At 51.1% G+C, this 23,847-nt stretch overlaps 1 protein-coding gene across 1 annotated transcript in view; it reads right to left on the bottom strand.

Annotated features, from left to right (window-relative positions):
* The window catches only part of Wdr25 (WD repeat domain 25), a gene marked incomplete in the record, with an annotated part of 124,770 nt that overhangs the window by 44,096 nt on the left and 56,827 nt on the right, over positions 1–23,847 (bottom strand). Inside the window, 1 exon segment of the mRNA XM_005390456.2 lies at positions 5,614–5,761. Coding sequence (XP_005390513.2) covers positions 5,614–5,761 — 148 coding nt within the window.

The raw sequence follows: 23,847 nt of genomic DNA, 5'->3' as shown, positions 1-23,847 counted from the left end.
CAATACGAAGAAGAAAGAAAGAAAAGAAAGAAAAGAAAGAAAAGAAAGGAAAGAAAGGAAAGAAAGGAAAGAAAGGAAGGAAGGAAGGAAGGAAGGAAGGAAGGAAGGAAGACAGAAAAGAGAAAAAAGAAAAGAAAAGAAAAGAAAAGAAAAGAAAAGAAAAGAAAAGAAGAAAAGAAAAGAAAAGAAAAGAAAAGAAAAGAAAAGAAAAGAAAAGAAAAAAGAAAAGAAAGAAAGGAAGGAAGGCAAGGGAAAGAAAGAAAAGAAAAGGAAGGAAGGAAGGAAGGAAAAGAAAGAAGTTAAGAACATGTACCTACCCCTTTAAAATGAATGTAACATTATATCCTGCAAACATAATTTTTTTAAAGGCGCTCCCAGCTTGCAGGCCAGGCGTGCCCCGGGGGTTGGTGTGGGTGGGTTTCTGGAATCCAGCCACCATGCCGGCAGCAGGCTTCTGTAACTAGGGTCGGCTCCGGGGTCTGTCAACAAAGGTGGCCCCACGTCCGAAGTGTGCCAAGTGTTACTACTTCCCCACAACTACGGTGCACACACGGCTAGGGGGCACCGCCACGAGCAACAATGGCCACAGATAAAACAGTGCTGTGGCCTGGGAGCCACTCGTCATCCAGAGGGCCGGCCGAGCGTCGTCCTCTGAGGGCGCCAGGATGGAGCGTGGAAAGAGCAGGAAAACCTCCACACCACGAGGCGGGCCGGCTCCTCCTCCACCGCTGTGTGGGAAGAGCTGGCAGGGCGAGGTGGGGCCAGGGCGCTGTGGACGGAGGGAGACAGGAGGGACATGGGCCGCCCAGGGTGCGGCCTCAGGATGCAGACCCTCCCTTCCCCACGGCGGGAGCCTGGCTGCAGACCCCGAGAAGACCTGGGCACGCAGAGGAGAAAGGGCCCCTGCACGGGAGGCAGGGAGGCTGCGGGCACCCTGGAGGGCACCAGCTGGGGGACATGGCCAGCTCAGGCTTGGCTGGGCCACGGAGCCCTCTGCATCTTCCTCCTGCAGCGGGGAGCACACAGGACACAAGGAGCAAACAGAAAAATACACAACGCTCTGCAACGTGTGCTGGCGTGGGGACGCGGCCAGCGTGAGCTCCTGAAGTTCGCCGGGCCAGTGAGGCCACTGAACTGCGCGGGGTACGCAGGCACCGTGCCGGCCACGCGGCGAAGGGGAAGAAGCCGGGCACGCACAGCAGGCTCCCACAGTGAGGACCGCGCGGGCTCCTTTCGCAGCCCCGGCATTCTCCAGCAGGGAAGATGCTTCGCTCCTTCTTGTGCCAAGTGTCCTGAGGCTCTCGGGCTGACCCCCTTTTGCCCGTGGAGCACAACTGCCAGGAGCTGAGAAGCATCCGTTAGCCAGCCGCGAAGTCGGGGGAGCGCTCGGGGTCCTCCGCAGAGGTAATCAGGGCAGGCCAGCTCTAGGAGGGGGCCGCACCCACCCTCTGTCTGCCCCAGCCGTGCCCGAGGAGCCTGTGCCCTAGCTGGGAGCCTCGAAACAGTGACCAAGAACCGAAAGCCTCAGGTCTGTATTGATGAAACGGGGACAAGGCACTGCCCTGACCGTGTCACAGCAGCAAGGGGCCGGCACACACATCGGCCACAGACCCTGCGCGTGCCGGACACCCCGGCCAGGCAGGCAGAGCCCATGGCGAGGGCCCAGGCCAGGCCTGCCCTCTCTGCGGGATCTCTGCGGCAGAGGCCCCGTCGTGCAAAAACACAGCTGTGCCCGAAGCCCTTCTCGGAACAAGCACGGCGGTCACTCGGGTTCCAGGGTCAGCCGGCTACTCACTGCCACACACCATGCCCTCCTCCCAAAAAAGATGGCACTACAAAAAAAAAGGGCCCAGGCCCCTCCAGAGCAGGAGAGGCCAGTCAGGGGCTGGGGCCTGCGGAGCTGCAGGCAGTGGGTACCCACCAGAGAGCAGACCTCTCCCAGAAGGAGAACCTGGAGCTCAAAATACAGAGCCCGGCCACCCCACCACTAGAAGGGGAACCCAGGGGAAGTGCTTGGTGGCCCAAGGCCTCCCCTCTGTCTGCCCTGGGCTTGGCTGGCAGCCCACTGGGAAATGGTCCAGCAACGGGGCTCCTGGGGGCACCCTGACTCAGTGCTCGGTATCAGCGGTGCCCACAGCAGCCAGGGCCAGGTGGAGAGTGCAGGCAGGGGAAGGACCGCGCCACTCCCCGCCCCCCACACACACCCATCACACCCAGGGGCGGGGCCTGGTGGCTCCCTGCGGGGGCAGGAACATGGGATGACCAGGCACAGGATGGGCAAAGATAGATGACCTCTGGCTGCGGAGTCTGAGACCCCTCAAGCCAGTGGCGAGAGATTCTGAGGAGATGGGCCAACTGGGGACGCAGGACCGGGGACACGGACCCTCAGGGCCCTGACCGCCACAGCCCGTGTTCCCAGAGGCCACCTCCACCTAAAGCACCAGAGACGGCTGTTAGGAAGACTGTGGACCAAAACCGCAGAGCCAAAAATCATTCATCTGCGAGCAGTTTTATTAAGTGTTGATTCACGGTTCCCCATAAGCCCACGGCCCGTCTGAACTATAAATTAACGAGATAAAATGCTGCTGGCCCTCCATCTTCCGGGCCGGGTACTGACGTCTCAGAATCCACAGATTTCTAACCGTATTGATTGAGGACACCAGGATAAATGGCCTTGGCACCAAATGCCCATTACTGACAATGGGCACCGAGTGACGAATTCCCACCGCGCCGTGGCGAGAGCGCCTGCGCTGCCTGATCCGGGGCGGGAGCCATAATTAGACTGAAATGAAACAGCCAAATCACCGAGGCTGGGAAAGAGCCTGGCAAGGGAAACGGGGCTCAGACTTGCTACGGAGATGGCACGAGGCCCAGCCGGAGGGAAGCCGCGGCGTGACTCAAGCCCACCCCAACCTCGGCGAACAACACAAGATGCGGGTGGCGTGCGAGCGGGGTGGGGGGCCCGCTGTCCCCAGGAGCCCAGTGGGGCGGCCTATCTCATCTACCCACAGCCGGCCCCCCGAAGGAGGGACTGGGACCATCCAGGCAGGCTGCCTCCACCAAGCTCCTGCGGGCCAGGGAATGAACGGGAGCCAAGCACCGCCCTCCACAGCAGAGGCCCTTCCAGACCTCAAGCCACCCCTGCCCGGGGATGGAGGACACTGACACACGCCCCACAGTGCCAGCACCAGGCCTCGCACACAGCAGGTGCACAGCAAGTCACTGCATAAGGAATAAAGTTGTGCCTTCAGTCAGTGGACCCAGCGCAGCTGCCAGTCCCGGCTGAGGTGCGGAGTGGGGTATCCTCAGTCACCCCTGCCTCGGCAGCAATACCCCAGGACAGAGCCATGCCTGTTTCTCTGCCCCCACCCGGCAGGCCAGAGCTGGTGGGGCACACAGCCCAGGTCAGCACACTGTCCTCCAGTGCAGTTCCACCACAGCTGCAGCAGGGACTCCCGCCCTCCGGCCATCCGTAGGGTCACAGTCACATGGGACACCTGCCCCAAGCAAAAACCAAGCCACAGGCCGGGCACGGTAGTGCACGCCTGTAATCCCAGCACTCAGGAGGCTGAGACAGAAGGCTTGCTGCAAGTTTGAGGCCAGCCAGGGCTACAGAGGAGTTCAAGGCCAGCCTGGACTACACAGCAAGACCCTGTCTCAAAAAAAAAAAAAGGAGGCTGGGGATATAGCTCAGTGGCACACTGCCTGCCTGGCAAGCCCGAGGTTGTGAGTTTGATTCCCAGAGCCCGCCCACCCCCAAAAAATCCAAGCCACAGCTCTCCCCCGTTCATGCTTCAGTGAGTCCCATCCCCTGCTGCAGCGGCACCTGGCTAGCCAGGCCACAGCGCCTGGGAACACCCAAGAATTTCAGAGCACACCTGGCCCGGGTCTCACCTGCCACTCTACCTGTACAGTGGTGTCCACATGTGCTCACATGGTCACAGGCCAGAGATGCCCTCCTGGGCTCCCCAGGCTCCCGTGCCCACGGGACAGGCTGCCTGGTTTCCACACACACCATGTGGGTGCACGTCTGTCCTCATTCTGCCTACCGAGAACCCGCCTGACCTCCCCCGAACGAACCTCTCCTATGCTGGTTCTCTGGCCACTTCATTCCTGGCTCAGCTCCGGTTTACTCCCTCCAGGAGGTTCTCCCTGCCTGTCTAAGCTCAGGGCTCTGCATCCGGCCCCACCACTGCAGCCTGGGGTTGTCTGCACTTTGCAGCCCGAAGGAGGCCTTCTGGATGGCTGCAGACATATGCTCAGAAGTCAGGGGCTCCTGCCGCCAGCACAGGCCTAATCGCCACCATCGCCAAGGGGCACCAAACTCCCCGCGCCCTGGGGACCTCACAGGGTTGAGAAGATCTCAAGACCACACACAGCCAGGGACGCACCCAGGCGAAGGTGAGGGTGCGGAGCCCACAGCTGCACGCAAGCTCTGGCCCGGGCCAGCCGTGCACCACGGGGAGGCCCCGAGCTGGTCCCTTCATCTCCTCACCGTAAAATGGACATAATCGCTGCCCACACCGATGAGAACGTGACATGCCGTGGGCAAACCCTACAGTCTCTGGCACGCCAGCGCCCATGATCGCCAGCCTGCTCCTGAGTGCACATGGGCGCAAAAGAGCTGCGAGGCCCCCTCAGTGGTCCAGGAGGAGAGGACAACACAGGAGATGGATCCCAAGCTGGAAGTTACCACCACCCCTTCACCCTGTATTTCCTGTCTGTGCCTCCTCGGAGCTGCTGGGAGCACTGCAGGGGTCAGACCTGGCAGTGAGCAGCTCTATCTCCCGGATCCTGGCAGAGGCAGGCCCCCGGGGCTGTCCCACACGGCCAGCAGGCAGGAGGTGGCCTGGGGACGCTGGTGTGACTCTGGTCCTTCTTCCTCCCCTTGAACGTGCCAGGAAGCAAAGGAGAGCCCGGGGGCAGAAGGCCACACGGACACTGCGCGGAGGCAGGGAGTGCCCACTGCGTCCCAGTCCCACCGTACTGTTCAGTCCCCGCCTCCCTGGGACGGGGCGGCCTTGGAGCCTGGGCTGCAGACCCTGGGGCTGCACCTGGCACTCCGGACCCCAGGGAAGGGAGAGTTCCTTCCATGGCTTCTCTCTCTTTCTCGCCTGCTTGCCAAGGGGCCCCCTAGGATCCACCCAGCGCAAATCTATCTTACCCAGGCACCTTTTCAGCATGGCCATTAAAGCAGAACTCGTCTGAGGACTTTCCTGATGGGCTGGAATCACTCTTACAGCTTTCACGGGTAATGAATTGACAGGAATTCTAAACTGACGCCAACCAAAGACATCGTGATCAAGTTACATCTATTCTGGTACAAATTGCATGTCAGAAGTTGATTAAACAGCCACGTCTTTATCCAGCCTCACAGCTTGGGACTGAGACAAGCTCGGGCTCTGTCCTCTGTACCGGCTGGCAGAGGGCCACCTCGATCCTCCGGGAGCCACGGTTCCAACAGCAAACGTCTGGAAACCCCTCGTGTGGCAGGCTGTCCCGAGGCCCCTGCCAGCGGCAGGACACCACATGGCGTTTGTGGCCTGAATTCTCCAGGAAACTTTCCCGGTGCGGCAGCTGCCAGCTCCCCTCGGCGACGACAGAGGAACGTACCTGTTTCGAGGTCTGTCAGGTGCAGGGCGAAGTCGAAACCGCCACTGAGGATGCGCTGGCCGCAGGGCGACCATCGGGCCGCTCGCACCGCCTCGCTGTGCAGGGAGTAGGTCTGCAGGCAGCGCCCCGAGTCCACGGCGTCCCACACCTGCACGGGAAAGGCAGACAGACAGCATGGGTACGTGCGAGGGCGGCAGCACAGACCCGCTGGCCCTGCGGCGCCCCCTGCAGGGGGAAGGGGTTCACAGCGGGGGTGCAGTCCCGTTACTTCACCACCAAAACCGTGTCTCCTTGTTAAGCTTTTCCTTACAGAAATGGGAGGGCCTTTCCTTCTCTGTCACTGACCCAGCCGACTGCACCTGCTTCCGACCGGCTGGCCACAGGAGTCCTGCTCGCTCCGGACATGCAGTCCAGTCCCCATCTGGCCTGCATCCCCGTCATCTGCCCAGTAAGGGACATGGCACACAGCCAGGCCATACTCGCGGGTTACATGTAAAACTGGGATCCACGAAGACGTCTGCCACACCTGCTGAACAGCTGGCAGACAGCAAACCCCTGCCCTAGGCAGCTGAGCTCCCTTCGCGGGGAGGGTGCAGCGGCCCTGGTTCCCACTCCAGCCTCCCATGGAGCAATGGGGTGGGTGCTACGTACACAGAATGAGTTCTGAAAGTGACTTATGAGCCCAAGCACAGAACCACACACTGAGACAGGCAGGGCCATGGGTATGTGCGGGCTGGCTCAGCGTCCCCCCTTCACACAGCTGGCTGGAATCGCACAGCTGGCCAGGCCTGGCAGGTGGGGGAGCCCGCAGTGCTGGCCCCCTCCCCCGCTGTCGCTGCAAGACGAGGCCCCAAGCGCCTCCCCTTGACCATGCTACCTGCCTGTCCTGGGACCTAGTGCAGCAGCGTTACGATCCAGGCCTCATTCTCCCCTCCACAAGGTGGAGCTAATTAATGAAAGCATCACCCAGGGCAGGAGCGAGGCCCCGGGAGGCCTGGAATGCACAGCGCGCAGCTGGGGCCTGCAGGGGACACGGTCCTTTCCACAACGTCAGGAAGACCGAGATTCAGCTTCCTTAATAAGAGAGAAACCCAAACAGAGCCCAGGCTCACGCTTCAACAAACCCAACCCTAGGGGAAACCTTCCCATTAAAGATGAGAAAAAAATCCGAACTGTCAAGTCCTGAAGTTCTCAAAATGCAAAGGATCAGAGTTCTAAGAGCAGGTTTCCTGGGAATATGTAAATGTCTAAGCTTAAGAAAACAAGAGGTCAAGAGTAGCCTGCAAAGAATGTTAAGAGAGCTCCACTCCTTTCTTCCATACCACAGGTCAACAGCAAGGGCTCACACTGGAAAACCAAGAAGTAGCAGTGTTCACACTTGGAAATACAGACAGAAATAATAGAACAAACGGCCACAAGACTCCCAAGTAGAGTACAGATTCATGGCGGTGCAGCAGAGAGCAGGCGGCTGTTTTTTCAAAACTATGTATAAGAACAGCATAAATAGAAAAAGTATAAGGTGAACACCCTTCAGCAGTAACAGAATAGTGGGTATAGAAGCCAAGCGGCATAGAAAGTATGATGCTATTTTATTTTTTAAAAAACACACAGTGCCGGGGATACAGCTCAGTGGCATAAGCACCTGCCTGGCAAGCGCAAGTTCCTGAGTTTGATTCCTGATACAAAAAAAAAACAGAAACGACCACTTCATACCTACAGTGGTGCTTCAGTTCAGAAACTTAATTCTTTCCACGATTCTGACCACAAACCCAACTGGATGAGAACCGAATCAAATTTCCTAGTAAAGTCAACATTAACCCTAAGCACTGAACTTGATTGGTTCTCGTCTAATTCAGTACGCAACCAGAATGGTGGAAAGAATTAAGTCCGTAAACCCAGGTCCCACTGGACTAGTACAGCCGCTATCAAAAGGGGGCAAGTAACAAGTGCGGCAAAGGAACCCACGGTGCTGCTGGTGGGAATGTAAAATCGTGCCGCCATGACAGAAGACAGCACAATGGTTCCTCAAAAGATTAACACAGAATTGCTATAGGATGCAGCAATTCCATTTCTAGATAGGGAACCCCCAAACTGAAAACAGGCTCTCAAAGAGATACTGCACACCGATGCTCACAGTGGCGTTATTATACAGGCGGAAGTCACCCACGTTGTCCGTGGGCAAAGGAGGCCAGAGACCAACATGGCGAGACCATCCACAGCACGCAGTCTTGGAACGGAAGGAGCTCCTGCAGCCGGCTGCAATGCGGATGAAACCTGGAGACGCCAGCCTAAGTGAAATAACCAGTCATTGAAGGAGCCGCCGTATGGCACCACGCAGAGAAGCTCTTGAATGCTCAAAACTCACACAGGAAGTAGAACGGTCACTGCCCGAGCAGAGAGGAGAGAGAGGGGACGGGAATTGTGTAGCGGGGACAGAGTTTCAGCTTTGCAAGATAAAAAGTGCTGGAGGCAGACGGTGGTGATGGTGGCACCCCAATATGAATGCACTTGATGCCAATAAGCTGCACAATTAAAAATGGTTAGGACAGTACGTCTTATCCTGTGTTTCACTTTTTTTTTTTTTTGTACTAGAGTTTGAACCCAGGATCCTCTCACTAGCCCTTTTTTATTTTTTATTTTGAAATAAGGTCTGGCTAAGAGGCCCATGCTGGGCTGGAACTTGCAATCCTCCTGCCTCAGCCTCCCAGAGTGCTGAGATTACAGACGTGCATGACATGTGGCTTCACCACAATTTAAAAAAAAAGGAATACAAAACAAAATCCTATGTTGTGTATCCATGCATTTTTAGTAAGACTGTAAAAACACGCATGGGACAGTGGGCATTTCCGGGACTGGGGGGAGACGGGTGGGGTTACAGGAGAGGATCTGTGACAATGAGCGGTATTTCTTGCACCGGGAGAGAAAAGGTAAGGGAAGAGAGGAGGAGCAGGAGAGGGGAAAGGGAGAAAAGATGCCTGAATGCTTGCCTGTGATATCGTTCACCTATTCACTCCCGACAAGTACTTCCTGAGAGCCCGCTATCAGCCAGGCATTGTGCGACAGTAAACAAGAGGCCCGAAGCCACAGCTCTGAAGAGTGTGCATGCTGCCCCGGGAGACGGGCGCACAAGCCAGGCAGTGATAACAACTGGTTTTAAAAGGTAACGAAGAGAGGGGTTCCCAAGGTCAGGGGAAGGCGCTGAAAAGGTGGCCAGGCCAGACCTCTCGGGGAAGACGGGAGGAGGGGGCCAGACAGGAGAGGAATAAGAAGCAGAACTGGGGGAGGGGGCTCTAGGCAGAGAGAGGAGACAGGGCTGAAGGCACGGGAGCAGAGCGCCCAGGCGGGGAGGCGGGCAGCGCTGGCTCCAGCTATCGGGGCAGAGTGAGGCTCCTGGCGACACAGGGAGGCGAGCAGCCGCTTCTGAAAGCCAGGCAGAGAGGAGGAGGCACTGCAGAAGCCACCTCAGGGGGACAGCCAGCGGGAGTCCGGGGGCGGGAGGCAGGATGAGGGCAAGAAAGACATGGGGACAACCCCGGGTCTCAGGAGTGGGCGATGGGGCCACAGGGTGGTCAGCCTCTGGGAGGAGCCAGCTGACCAGCCAGAGCCCAGCAGCTCTGCTCTGAGGACAGGAAGGGGTCGCTGGGCAGAGGAGGGTGTTCACCAGAGAAAGGCCCAGGGAGGTGACGCTCAGGAAGTCACTGTCCTGGAGTATGTCTCTGTCCGGAGCAAGCTGAGCTCTGCAAGGGGATGTGCGTGGTTAGCACAGAGAGGGTTCCCAGGGAGGGGAAAGAGAGGGCGCCCTGAGAGGTGAGAGGAGCGGGCATCTTGTGGCGCGCTTGGCCCACGGGTTCCATGCTCTGGAGGCTGGGTCAGAACGGGGGCCAACCCTGGATTGAACCGTGCCCACGGTGGGCACACAGGTGTCTGCGCTTTTGAAGGCAACGGAGACAAATAGTTCCTAATTTAAAATGAACTGTTAAACTAATAAGGAAATGCTAGAGGAGCGGGGAGGAGGAAGGAGAGAGGAGGAGGTGGAGAGAAGACGCTCCCAAGGAAGAAAAGGGGAGCGGTGAGGAGGAAGAGGAGAGGAAGGAAGGAGCAGTAGGGGGAAGAGAGGAACAGGCAGAGTGCGGAGGAACATGGTTCCCAGGAAGGAACCATGGGAGGAAGCATGAACTCTAAGAGCTCAAGGCCAAGGGCAGCACATGGGCACGCCGGGACTCCGGGGCAGGGTCCCCTTGAAAGCGTGTCAGACACGGTTCCCGGGGAATCTGCGACCTGCACGCTAACTCCCCTCACAAGTGAAAAGCCCGAGCAGCTCCGGGCTGCCGATGACAGCATGGTCGGAATCCACTGGGCCACTCAGCCTTGCTCCAAGCTACCCAGGGCGAAGGAGCGATGAATCTCTGCCAGTTGCTCTCCCTAATTGAATTTAATGTTCACTGTCAGGCTTTAAAGATTAATTCCCAAACACTGCGGCAGCCTGGAGTGTCTGCCTTTTTTCAATGAAGTAATTAGAGATCCCAAACCGTCTTCATAGAATTAAGGAGTTAAGTCTTCTGTCAGATGTTGTGAGATGACTGGGGGTATTAACTGGAGACGTTCCATGCGTCTGACCAAAGGAGCAGATTTGAGAAGAACATGACACGAGAAATGCGGTGTGATCGCTCGCCCGTCCCCCGGCACCAAGGCTGCATGTCACAGTCGCTGAGAAATGGTCCCACCAGGGCTTCCCCGTGCTGTGCTAACACAGCGAGCAGGGCCTGCCGCATTCGCCGCAGGTAATACTCTTCCTGGCCGCCTGCCTTTTGTTTTTGATTATAAGAGAAGTACAACCTTCTTGTAAAATATTCGAACTCTACAGAAGTGCAAAAACAAAAATCCCACAGGAATCCACCCGGGAATTGTTGTTTCTCTGATTACATTGGAAATAAGTGCTCAGCGAAAAAAATATTTGTCAAAAGCAGAAAAACACAAAGAAGGCAGTAAGAGTCAGCCCTAACTCCACCACCTGGGAGACAATGGCTGTCAAACTTCGGGGGGCGGGCTCTGTCTCCTACACGGCCCCCCGGCCAGCCCCCCACCTCAGGGACCCCCTCCTCCTTCAGCCCCGGCTCCCAGCATCCGCTCCACTTCCTGGCAGCTCCTGCAGACCAATCTGGGGAGACACTCTGACAATGTCAAGTCTTCCGATCCACAAACAGAATGCAGGTCTCTATTTCAATCTCCTTTAATGCCTTTAAATAGCAATTGGTAGTTTTTAAACGAAAAGACCTTGCACATCTCTCGGCACATGTATGCCTCGCATCTCACGGGTTGACGGTACTGTAAATGGGTTTGGAATTTCAGACTGCTCATTACTGGTCTGTTAAAACATGAGTAATTTTGTAGGTTGACCTTCAATTCAGCAACCTTACTGACCTCAAGGCTTAGCTCTAGAAATTTTTCACAGAGTCACTAGGACTTTCCGCTCAATGGTTTTACTTCCTCCTTCCCAATACAGATGCTCTTCTTTTCCTATTTTATCGCTGCCGGTACGATCTCCTGCACAGTGCCGAATGAAAGGGCGGAGGGCGACAGCCCACCTTGCTCCTGTCAGTCAGTGGGGAGGCCAGGGAGACTCTTGCACCAATGCTAAGGTTCCCATAGGTACCTCTGACAGTTTCGGGAGTTCTCTTCTATTTCTAGTCTGCTGAAAGTTTTGTTTTTTTTTTTTTTTAAATCAGGAATGAAAGCTGGATATTGTCGAAGTCCACATGTTGAAATGATCGTGTGTTTTTTTTCTTTTAGAGTGAATCATTAATGTAGTCTGGCCATTAGTGTTGAATTGTACTCACTGATCTTCAACCAGGACGCAGGGCTTGCATTCCTGGGACAAATCCTACCTGATCTCGATAGTACATTGAGATTGATTTGCTAACTTTTTTTTTTTTTATGGGTTTTACACGTGTGTTTCTGAGAGATATGCATCTGCTGCTTTCTTCCCCTCTACTGTTTGTTTCTTGGTTTGCTGTCATGATAATAGAAGAAGTGTCCCCTCCTCTTTGACATCCTGGAACAGGCTGTGTAAAGTGATGTATCTGTTTACTAGAGCTGCTGTAATAAAGTCCCACAGATGGGCTGGCCTGGGTGACAAAAATGTGTGACCTCACAGTCTGGAAGCTGCAAGTCTGAAATCAAGGTGCAGGCAGGGGCGACCCCTTCTGAGGGCTGAAAAGGAAGGACCTGTGCCATCAGGTCCACGACTTGGGGACTCCTGTCTTCGTGTCCCCATGGCGCTCTCCTCCCGTGGGATCTGTCTCTAGTTCTCTCCTTTTACAAGGGTGCCAGCCACACAGGACGGGGCCAACACTACAGTCCATCCCACCTGACTGCCTGCGCAAAGGCTCATCTCCAGCTAAGGCCACATTCTGAAGGATTCAAAGCACGAATGTGGGGCTGGGGATTTAGCTCAGCGGCAAAAGCGCCTGCCTGGCAAGCGCAAGGTCGTGAGTTCGGTTCCCAGTACCAGAGAAAAACCAAAAAAGAAATAAAAAAAAAAAAAAGCACGAATGTGGAGGTGATGAGGGCGGGTTACAGTTTCACACACAACAAACTGGCATTGTTTCTTCTTAATTGTTTGGTAGAATTTACTAGGGAATCCGTTTGGACCTGGAGTTTTCCTTGTTTAGATTTTTTTTTTTTTTACATTTTTTTAAATTGTATTTGAAAGACAGCAGTACATGAGAAACAAACAAAAAAATAGAACAGTAGCAGCATACCAGTATCACGAACAAGAACAAATCAAAGCAAAAACATTCAAAGTGATACAAAGAATGGCTATCATCAAGAAATCAACCCATAACAAATGCTGGAGAGGCTGTGGGGAGAAAGGAACCCTACTCCACTGCTGGTGGGAGTGTAGATTGGTGAAACCACTGTGGAAATCACTTTTGAGATTCCTCACAAAACTAGGATTGGAAGTCCCTTTTAACCCAGCCATTCCCTTTCTGGGTATTTTCCCAGAAGAATTAAAGACATCATACCACAACAATATATGTGCACCCATGTTTATAGCAGCACAATTTGTTATAGCTAAATCTCGGAAACAACCCAGATGCCCATCCACTGAGGAGTGGATAAAAAAGTTGTGGTATTTTTATACAATGGAGTATTACTCAGCTATTAAAATAGTTTTTTTTTTAGTGGAGTTTAACAGCAGAATATATATTTTTTTCGTTGTTTTTTTTTTTTTTTCTGGTACCGAGAATCGAACTCACAACCTTACACTTGCCAGGAAGGCACTGTGCTGCTGAGCTAAATCCCCAGCCCCCAAGAGCAGAATATATTTACTGGGGAAAAGAAAGCTTCTGTCTGAGAGAGGGACAGAAGGGGACCCAAGTTTAGATTTTAAACTATGAACTGAATTTCTTTAACAGATGTGAAAATATATATACACATGCATGCACGTACACACCCCATACTAAACGCAGGGCCTTTACCTGTGCTACACCCCCAGCCCTTTTTTAACTTTTTAATACAGGGTCTTGATAAGGGGCCCAAGGGGGACTCAAATTTGTGATCTTCCTGCCTCTGCTTCCCATGTGCTAGAATTATAGCCATGCGCCACCACCCCCAGCTCTAAGTGAGCTTGTGTTATTTAGGTCTTTCATGGGATTTACTCCTGTCACCTAAATTACACAGTTCATTGACATAAAGTTGATCATACCCGACTTCAGTGTCCCTTTAGTATCAGTAGAGTGTGTAATTCACTTTTATCATTCCCAGTATTGGTAATTTGTATCCTCTTTTCCATTCCAGATTCGGGATAAAGGTTTTCATTGGTCTCAAAGAACCAGCTTTTTGATTCACTGATACTACTCTACTGTTTTTCAGTTTTCTTTTCTTTCTTTCTTTCTTTTTTTTTTTTTTTTCTTTTGTCTCTTTGAGACAGGGTCTCCCTATGCAGTTCAGGCTCGTCTTGAGCTCACTTTGTAGCCAGGGCCAGTCTCGAACTTACAACGATCCTCCTGCCTCAGCCTCCCCAGTGCTGGGATTACAGGCACCACGACACCTGGCTATTTTTCTGTTTTCTATCTCAATTATTTCTACTCTTTATTTCCTTTCTTTTGCTTATTTGAGCTAATTTGCTCTCTTTTTTCTGTGTCTTAACGTAGAACCTGGGATCAAGGACTTGAAAATTTCCTCTCTACTAATACAAGCATTTGGTGCAATAAACAGTCCCTGGGACTGTTCTAACTACATCCTAAAGTAACTCTGTATATTGCCTTCCGCTCAGAATACTTTCCAAGATCCCTGTCTGTTTTATCTTTGACCCATGGACTACTGGGGAGAGTACTGTTTAGTTTTCAAATGTTTGGGAATTTTCTAGATAACTTCTTTAAGGATTCTCAGTTCAATCCCACTGCAGCTGGAATGACTTCAACCCTTTTGAATTTCCTGACAGACCTGTGTTGAGGCCTTGATTAGCCCACCTTGGTGAACAATTCACATGCCCTTGAAAAGAAGGTGCGCCCTGCTGCTGTCACATGGAGGGTTCCACAGCTGTCACTTCAGCCAAGTGGGTGACAATGCCATTACGGTCCTCTCTATCTCAGCTGATTTTCTGTCTACGTGATCTGTTGATTACTGTAAACGTGGAGTCAAAATCTCCAGCAATCCTTGTGAGCTCTATCTCTTCTTTCTATTCTGTTGGTTTTGCCTCCTGTATATATTCTAAAGCTGCTCTATCACCCCTGTGTATAAATATTTATGTCCCTAATGTTCACACACCTGATGTGATCCACCCACCAGTGGGGTCCTTTGATGAATGGTCCCCTTTGCTGTGATAATCCCTTTATCCCTGCTCTGAAATCTGCTTTGTCTGATCATACCGTCCCCGCTGCCGCTTTCTTGTATTACTGTTAGTACAATGCCTCTCTATTTGCATCCTGCTACATTTAACCTTTTTGTGTGTTTATATTTAAGTGTGTTTCTTCTAGGCATTGTACAATTGTGTATCTTTTATCCACATAAGACTCTTTGCCTTTAGAGGAGGTGTTTGGATTTTTGTCACCCACTGTTAGGATGGGGTTTAAATGTTACTGTTTGTCTTGCATCTAGCCCACCTCTTTGTTTTTTCTTTTCCTTTGTTTTTTTTTTGGGGGGGGGGACTTCTCCCAGATCTTATTTCATTCCACTTTCCACTGTTAGACCTATAACCATAAATCTTTTTTGTTTGTTTTATTACTAGTTGCTTCAAGGTTTACAGCATACATCTTTATCTTATCATAGTCTACTTTCAAGTAATATTGCCACTTCCCTTATAATGTAAGAATCATGAAACAATATACAGCATTTCTCCCCTCATAGCCTTTGTGCTTTTATCATATTTTTATATCTCTGCATGTTATAAGCTGCATAATATATTTTTGTTTTTACTTTAAACAGTCAATCATCATTGAGAGTGATTTTTAAATGAGAACAAGAAGTACTTTCCATTTACCCACACATTACCATTCAGAGCTCTTCACTCCTCTGTGTAGACGCAGATTTCTACCTGCTATCATTTTCCTTTTGCTTCAAGGACACCTTTTATTAACATTTCTTGTAATGTAAATTCGCTGCTGATGAATCACTTCAGCTTTTCAATGTCTAAAAGGCATTCTGCCTCTCCTTTTTAAAGGCTACGTTACTAGGTACTAAATGTTAGGTTGCCAGTGATTTGGTTTTGGTTTTTCCTTTTAGTATTTTAAAAATAAGTTCGCCCTCTTCCGCCATCACTTCCCTGGAGCGGTTCGCTCCTCCAGGGGCAACGTGCGTTTTCCCCTCCGCTGGTTACTTCGAAGTTTCCCCCGTATCGCTGGTTACAACAAACTTCATCTGATCCACTTACGTGAACTTTTTCTTTATCGTGTTTCTGGTGCCAGGAGTTCACTGAGACTCCCGAATCTGAGGGTTTATGACTTTTGTCAAATAGAAAGTTTTCAGAGCTGATGAACCACCGTTTTCCCACTCTGAGGGCTCCAATTGTGGCTACACTGGGCCAACCCAAGCCGTCCCACAGCTCCCTGATGCTCTGACCAAGCTTCCGCTCTCTGTGTTCACTCTGGACAGCTTCCAGCCTCCAAGCTCATGAACATGTTCTGCGGTGGTTTCTAACCTGCCGTCCACCTCAGCAGAGCACTTGCATTGAGGACTTCCTTCAGCGCCGGAAGCTGGATCTCTTCATAGCATCAGTGTCTCCTCCTTAACAGGCCCAAGCTTTCTCCTACCTTTCTGCACCCAGGGTGTCTACTTCTAACAGCTGGTTTAATGTGCTTGCCTCGTCATGGTATCTCTGTGCCATTTCTGCGCCTGTACCTACTGACTGGTTCTTCTCCTCATGGTTCATGTTCTTCCACTTCGTTCGGTGCCTCGTAGTCTTTCTCTGGATGCCAGACACAGTGAATTTTACTGGATGTTTTATGATTTTGTATTCTACAGCTACTCATGCCGTTTGCTCTGAGACAGAGTTAAATTACTTGGAAACAGGATACTCCTTGCCAGGGTAGTTCCTAAGCTCAATTACAGGGGACCAGCATTTGGGTTAGGGCTAATTTCATCCCACTACAAAAGCAATACCCTCACACATTATGGGGTATGGAAACTAAACTCTCTCTCTCGCCTCCTCTCTTCCTCCTGTTCTTCTTCCTCCTCTCCCCTCTCTTCCCCTCCTCCCTCTCTCTCTCTCTCCCTCTCTCTCCCTCCCTCTCATATTCCTGGGCCCCCAGCTGTATCTCCTCCTCCATCTGTGGGATCTGGATTTCTCCTCCCTGAGCTCATGGTAGCAGTAATTACAAGGCTCAATTCCTTTTGTTTCCTTTGGCTCAGGGATCTTTACCTGGACTGGTATTATCTAAAAACCACTCTTCCTTATGTTTTGTCTAGTTTCTCAGTTGCTTAAGCTCGAAGCATAAATCTGGGCCCCATTCATCCATCGTAACTGGAGGCATAAGTCCTGATAAGGTATTTAGAAGTGTCCAGTTTAATTACTAAAGATTTAGAGTTTTTCTTTTTCTTTAATATTTTATTGTTTATTGCAAGTTTAACTCTGTTACGATCAGAAGCTAGACTGCCATCTAAGTCCTTCTAAATATATTGAGATTTACTTTATGGCCTGTTTTAGTGAAGTGCTACTTGAAATTGAAAAGCATATATATCCTGCACTTTTTCTATATAGGAGTCTATAAATGGCAGTTAAGGTGTTGTTATGGCTTGTCTAGACGTCCCCAAAACCTCATGCAGTCACAGGTGGGGCTTTTTCAGAAAGGCTGGATCCAGCATGTGACCCTGGAATTGATTCATGGTGCAATGCGAGGATCAAGGGCTCTAGGATTACGAGTGTGAGTGCTGCCCGCCCTAAGTAGCCTGGACAAGATATAAGGGCCAGAAAGAGCTGTGGTCAACCCTTGCCATTTTGCTACCTTCCACCTGCCATGAACTGTTTCTCCTCTGCGATGCCTGTCTACCACACCACCCTGCCCTGGAGCCAGCCAATTATGGGCTGAAACCTCTGCAAACTGTGAGCCAAATAAACCTTTCCTCTTTTCACTTTGGATGTCGGGTATTTTGTCTCAGCAATGTTCTCTTTTTTTTTTTTTTCCCCGGTACCAGGAATCGAACTCACAACGTCACGCTTGCCAGGCAGGCCCTGTGCTGCTGAGCTAAATCCCCAGCCCTCAACAATGTTCTCACTAAGACAGAGGTGGATAGTATCGGGCTGATCCTCTATCTTTCTTGATTCATCTAGTTGTTCATTCTGTCAACTGTTTAGAAGGTATTGAAATCTTCAACCACGATTGTGGATTTATTCTCCCTTTAACTCTATGAAAACATTTTCATGTGTCTGGATACTTTCTCATCAAAGATAGAGGCAGAGGTAGAGGTAGAGATAAATATAGAGATGGCCTGTTTTCCCAATAAATTGATACTTTTATCATTATGAAATGCCTCTTTATCTCTGTTAGTACCTTTCACGCTGAAGTGTATTTTACTGCTTAGTATTATAATGCTTCTTATAATTGCTATTTAAATGCTGCTACCTCTTTATTCTATTTACTTTCAGCCTCTTGCTTTTTTTAAAACTGCACTACTGTTCAACAGCACATAATTTACTCTTGCTTTTGAATCCCTTCTGACAATCTCTTTTTATTGCAATATTTGGTCTATTTACTTTAAATGTAGGTGTTGGTATGATCAGATTTATATTTATTTGCTATTTTTTTTCTGATTTTTTTCTCTTTATTCTTCTCTTCTTCCTTCATTGATTTCTTTGGGAATAACATAATATGTACTAGTTATATATCCTGACTTTATTCGTGGATGTTCTAAAGACTACAGTACACACCCTTAATATTTTACAGTCTTATCACAGTTAATACTATGCCAATTTGGATTAAAAAGTTTGCAACTATAAATTTCTTTTTACCGACCCCCACTCATTACCCATAGTTGACACACATATTACATTTACATATAACCTAAAACCCACAAGACAACCTATTTTTTTGCCTTAAATACTATAAGTATTTTTTAATTTAAGATGAAAAAAAATAAGAGCCAGGGATACAGCTCAGTGGCACAGCACCTACCTGGCAGACACAAGGTCCTGAGTTCAATTCCTGGTACCAAAAAAAAAGAAGAAGAAGAAAAAAATAGTCTTGAGTCACTCCCCCTCCCCCCGCCGCACATTTACCTACAGCTCTTCCTCCTCTTGGAAGATCTAAGCTCTCTGTAGCTCTTTTCCTCTATCCCAATGAGTCTCCTTTAACGTCTCTGTAGCATCCAGTGCTGGCAACAAATTAACTCCTAGTTTTCGTTTATCCAAAATGTCTTAGCCTTCCTTCTCCCATACAGAATCACTTTTAATTTTCTATCACTACTCTAAAGACACTGTTCCACTGTCTCTGGACTCCATTATTTTGGGTGAAAAGTCAGTGATTTGCGTGGCATTATTCTCTTCCGTGTGACACTCATGTTTCTCTGATTGAATTCAAGGTTTTCTCTTTAGCTTTGATATCCAGAAGTGTGACTACAATTTGCCTATGTGTGGTTTTCTTTGTATTTGTCCTGTTTGGAGTTTGCACCGTCTTTCTTCCTTTTGAATCTGTAAATGTATTTATATAGCAGTACCTTGGTTCATGAACGTGCTTATGCACAAACAATTTAGTTCACAGAGGCATTTGGCAAAATTTTGTTTTTGTTTGCAAACTCTGCACTGGGTGACAAACACGACCGCAGCCATCTTTCCAGCACAAACACAAACACGCCCTTCTTTTCCAGAATCACAGAGCAAATTAAGCTCATGAACCCAAGTACCACAAATCACCTCAAATTACCAAATTTGAGGACTTTTCTGGTGTTATTTACTCAAAATATTTTTTCTCTCCCGTTCTCTCCTCTGGAACTCCAATTACTTATATAACAGATCTTCCCCTGCCGTTCACAGGACCCTGAGTCCTCTTCCTGTGTTTTCAGGTTGGACGCCTTCTGCTGGCCCGTCTCTAAGCCCACCGACTCTCTTTCCTGTCATCTCCGTCCCGTTATGTAGTCTCAGTAGTGAGTTCTTAATCTCATACACTGTGTTTTTCAATCCTAGAATCTCCATGTTCTCCTTCTAGTTTTTATTTCTCTGCTGTGATTTCCCGTATTTTTTTCACTGTGTTGATATTCTCCTTTGTGCCCTTGAGCACATCTGTGATGGCTGTTTTAAGAGACCTGTCTGCTAAGTTCAACATCTGGATAATCACAGGGCCAGGGCAGCCTTTCTTTCTCTTGAATATGCATCTCGCTTTCCTGTTTCTTGCTTTATCTAGTAATTTGGGGTAGAACACTGGACACACGAAGTGTGTGCTATATTAACTCTGCATTCTGTTATGTTCCTTTACAGAATTTTGATTTAAACAAACCAGGCAGCTAACCAGGCTCTGCTCATATCTGAAGCTCTGTCCCCATGACAGACAGCAGGAGCAACTTCTTCTCAGACCTCCTGGCTTTAGTTGAGCTCCGTGGCATCCTCCCCAGGGGTAGGTTCATGAACATCCAGAATTTCTATTTGGGTAGAAGTTAATTACAGAGTCTGTGGTTCGATTTCTCTTTTTTTCCTTTCTAAAATTTACCTCCTTACTTTTCGAGCCGCTATCATTACCCTACACTCTGCCCTCTACGGCAAGCCAGTCACACTGCCGTTTTTCTATCCAACTCTTCCACCCTACTTGGGAAGGACTGAGCCTAACCTGGGGCAGAAAATATACCAAAGTGGGAAACTTGCTGAGCGCCACTTCCTTCTCCTAGGAGTACACTTTGGTCTAGTTTCTGCCTCCTTGTGCTGCTCTCCAGGTGTTGTTGCCGTTGTTGCTGTGTGAAGTATGCAGGTATTGGCTGTGGGAGGCGCAGTGGGACAGATCCACCCCATCGCTCTGGGAAGCCATACCCAGTTTCCAGCCTTAAGCGTCGGTTTTGCACTAGAGCAACAGCACTTCCCCCCTCCTCCTCCCTCACACCTGCCGTACCCACAACCCACGACCTCACTGCTTCAGTGAGCTTCTTCCTCGCCCCCCACCTAACAAGCAGGGCCAGCGTGAGCGACACACCAACCTCACTCGCCGCAGGTGTGAACTTGGAACGAGGAACGACCCCTCCCAGGCCGTTCCCCTCACCCCGCCAGCTTCACAAAAACCTGGAGAGGACCCTGCGAAGACGGCAGGCTTCTAACACGCACGGCAGAGGAGTTGTAACCTGTTTTATTGAATTACTAAGGGCAAGGTGCCCCAGCTGATACCCAGGATGGGGGCTCGCACTGGCAGAAAGGGCGAGAGAGAAAGCAGCGCCTTCATTTGACCCCATCCTCCCAAGCACTTCCTAAGATGTTTTTCAGGCCAGAAGATGCACAGTCTCTCTGAGGAAAGGTTGAGGAGAAACTCGATTAGAATCTGTAAGTACATGAACATTCATTACACAGAGAATTTCGAGAAATTATTCTCTCTATGCAATAAGGTCAGAACAAAGAGAAGGGGTTTTAAATGTCAGCAGAAGATGTAAAAGGGCACAGAAGAGGTTTCTCAGAGTACAAAGGATTAAGAGCAAGACATCACAGAGAAGTAGCACTGGGAGGAGGGCTGCAGGGGGCGGGGTCATCAGGTAAGACCTTCCCGGGACTGGGGGATGGCTCCAAGCCCACGTCCCCCTCAGGGGAGGAGCCTGCCCAGACTGCACTGTCCAAAATCCACTCCCTCGTTGCCAGCTTCAAGCAGCAATAATCCCCTAAAGCAGTGCCTGTGTCCCAGGAAGGCCCTGAAGCACAGTACAGGAAGTCGCTCAGTCCTCACCAGGACCCTGCTGAAGTCAGAAACATCAGCTCCAGGGTTCAGAGGACAAAGGTGGAAGACAGAGAGGTCATGCAGCTCAGGTCACCCTGCAAGGGCTGTGACTGGGTAAATGAAGGCACAGATGGAATAAATGGATGATGGATGGATGGGGCTGGAAAGATGCAGAAATGGAACGGAGGATGGTGGATGGAAGGAAGGAGGAGGAAGGGAGGGATAAAGAAATACATGATAGCTGGGCATGGTGGTGCACGCCTTTAATCCCAGCACTCAGGAAGCTGAGGCAGGAGGATCACTGCAAGTTTGAGGTCAGCCTGGGCTACATAGTGAGTTCAAGACTAGCCTGTAATATATAGTGAGACCCTGTCTCAAAAACAAAACAAAACAAAGAAACAAAAAGAAACGCATGATAAATGGGTGGATGGGTGGATAAATGAGTGGATAAAGTATTTTTAGAGACCATTCCAGGCTGAATGTCACATTTGGTTTTTTTGAATGTCACTTTTGTTCATGGACCACAGGCCTCTGCTCTGCTATGAATACAAACAATGAAAGGGGTTCTGGACGGCCCATGCCCTTTTATGCTAAGAAGTCCTCCCTCCTTCAGGAATTGCGGGGAGGAGAAAGGGTGTGACCCGGTCAGAAGGAGTAATAAGAACATTACACCTTCGTTTCTGTGCAGTGTGTCCCACCACACTTTTTCAAACTGCAGATGTCACGCAGTTCTCACACAGACTGGTGCAGCAGTCAGCAAAGTGATTCATTTCTTTAACTTTTTTCATGTTATTTACTTATTTAAACCGACTCACAACTGAACACACGTAGGGGGTACAATGTGTGGTTTTGAAACCTTTCGAGCACAGTGCAAAGCCATACTCATGTGCACTTTAACAGGGCGCTTGGGCTGCTAAAGAAGAGACCAGGAAAAGGGAAGCGGACTAGCAGACAGGGTCTCCATCTCAGGACAAAGTCCTGCCTCCACCTCAGCCAGCGATGGCAGATGTCCACACAGGCAGGGACAAGACCCTGGTTTCAAACCTCTCTCCCGGTGCCCCCCCGGAGGGACCAGGGCTGCTGTGAGGGAGGGCTTGGAGCACAGTCTGATGGGGAAGGGCCCTGCACGTTCTAACCCCTGCTTACCACTGTGCCACTCCCCAGCCGCGGGGTCCGCCTCAGCTGCGAGGGCCTAAAGCGAATTCCTCGTGGAGGACCAGGCTCGGTCCTGCCGTCACAAACAGCCACGCCCTAGGGAACAGGCCTCCTGGCCTCGGCTTTGTGGAGAACCAGAGGAGAGCCCCTCCACCACATGACACCCAGCCAGAGCAGGCCCCGGAGTGCAGGAGACCATGCTCAGAAAGTCTTATTTCTCAGGCTCTGCTGCCATGGCAACCACCGCACGCCAGGCCTGGCGGGCTTCTCGGCTCCCCAAGGAGGCCTCCCAGGGCAGCCCTGTGGGCAGCTCCAGCAGACACCGCTCCCCAATGGCCGCACCTGACGGGTTGTGGAAGGCAGAGGTCACTGTCACCAAGAACTCTTCATGTACACGGAAATGAGCACCCCTGTCAGCCCCAAGCTCCACCCAGGAGCCCAGGTCAGAGGCGACCCACCCAGCCAGCCTCTCCCGGCTGTGGGCTTCTCCAGGCACATCTGGGCCCCGTGGGAGCTGTGAACGGAACCCGGCTGGGGAGCCCCGCCTGTCCAACCTCCCCTCTCACCTCCACCTTTCTCACACACCACTTTGAGGTTACGATCTTTGCAGCCCCAGCCTACACTAGCCCTTCGCTCTGCTTGAAGCGCTCCCCAACTCCTGCACCGCGTGGTTTGCCTCAACTTCGCTCTCCAGTCTCAGATGAAACGCTCCCTCCTCCAGGAAGCCCTCCTGACTTCCCCAGGACGGGTTAAGGCCTGATGGACAGCCCCACAGTGTCCCACACATGCCCTCGGAGAGGGCCAAGGCACCATCTGGTAAGGGGCTGATGACACCTGCCGTCCCCCTTCCTGAGGCCTGCGCTGGGTGGGCGCCCTGTTTCTCAGTCTCAGCTGTTACTCCCGGGATGCTACCTGGGATATTCTCTGACTGAAGAAACAGGGCACCTGCAGAATGACCCCCATGGTCACCTCAAGGGCTCTCGCTCATCCAGACTCAACAGGCACGCCACTGCGAGGTGCCACACTGCCAGCAGAGGCCTGGTGCCCACTCTGAGACAGGTGTCCCCGGGGGCTCCACGGATGAAGAGACAGAGGTTCCGAGTGGGAAGAAGGCGTCCGAGGCGACCCGGCAAGCCAGGGGCAGCCCGGGACTCAGGGTCGGAATCCCTGCACTTCCCACCTGGGGCCAGGAAGGGGAACCGGGGAGGTAACGAAAGGGGCCAGAGAAGACGCCGGGTCCGATCTTCACACGGGAACACAGGTCAAGTGCTGGGATCCGCCTGGCAGTTTCTACGCAGTATTTTTCTGTGTGGTCGGTGTTTTTCCACAGATTCTACTAAAGGTATAATTTGGCACCCTATTTTCTCCACTTAACATTTCCTAATGTTCTTAAAAACTTCATTTTTTGACAGTACAGTCACGCGTCAATTCCGGAACAGGAGAGCACAGATATGGCGGGGGACTTGAACTTGGCCATTTTCCCCGGTGCCGACAGCTCCGTGCACACAGCAAGGGGATTTAACAGCCTGATTCGGCACGGTAGGAAGGAGGAAATTGCCTGAGTCTGGGAAATACATTACCTCAATCTTGCAAATGGTTTCTGAAATCATTAGGCCACAGAAATGCCATTCTGCAGGCCCAGCTTTTGCCGCTTCCCCCGCCCTGCTCCATGCCACCCTGTGTGACTATGTCAGGTGGCATCCAACTCAGAACGCTCAAGCCTGGGGTGGGAGCGGGCTGA

Source organism: Chinchilla lanigera, unplaced genomic scaffold (genome assembly GCF_000276665.1).
Source record: "Chinchilla lanigera isolate Chin_1 unplaced genomic scaffold, ChiLan1.0 scaffold00037, whole genome shotgun sequence".
NCBI classification, from domain to species: domain Eukaryota; kingdom Metazoa; phylum Chordata; class Mammalia; order Rodentia; family Chinchillidae; genus Chinchilla; species Chinchilla lanigera.
Note: the sequence above shows the minus strand (reverse complement) of the source record. Positions and strands in the feature narration are given on the sequence as shown.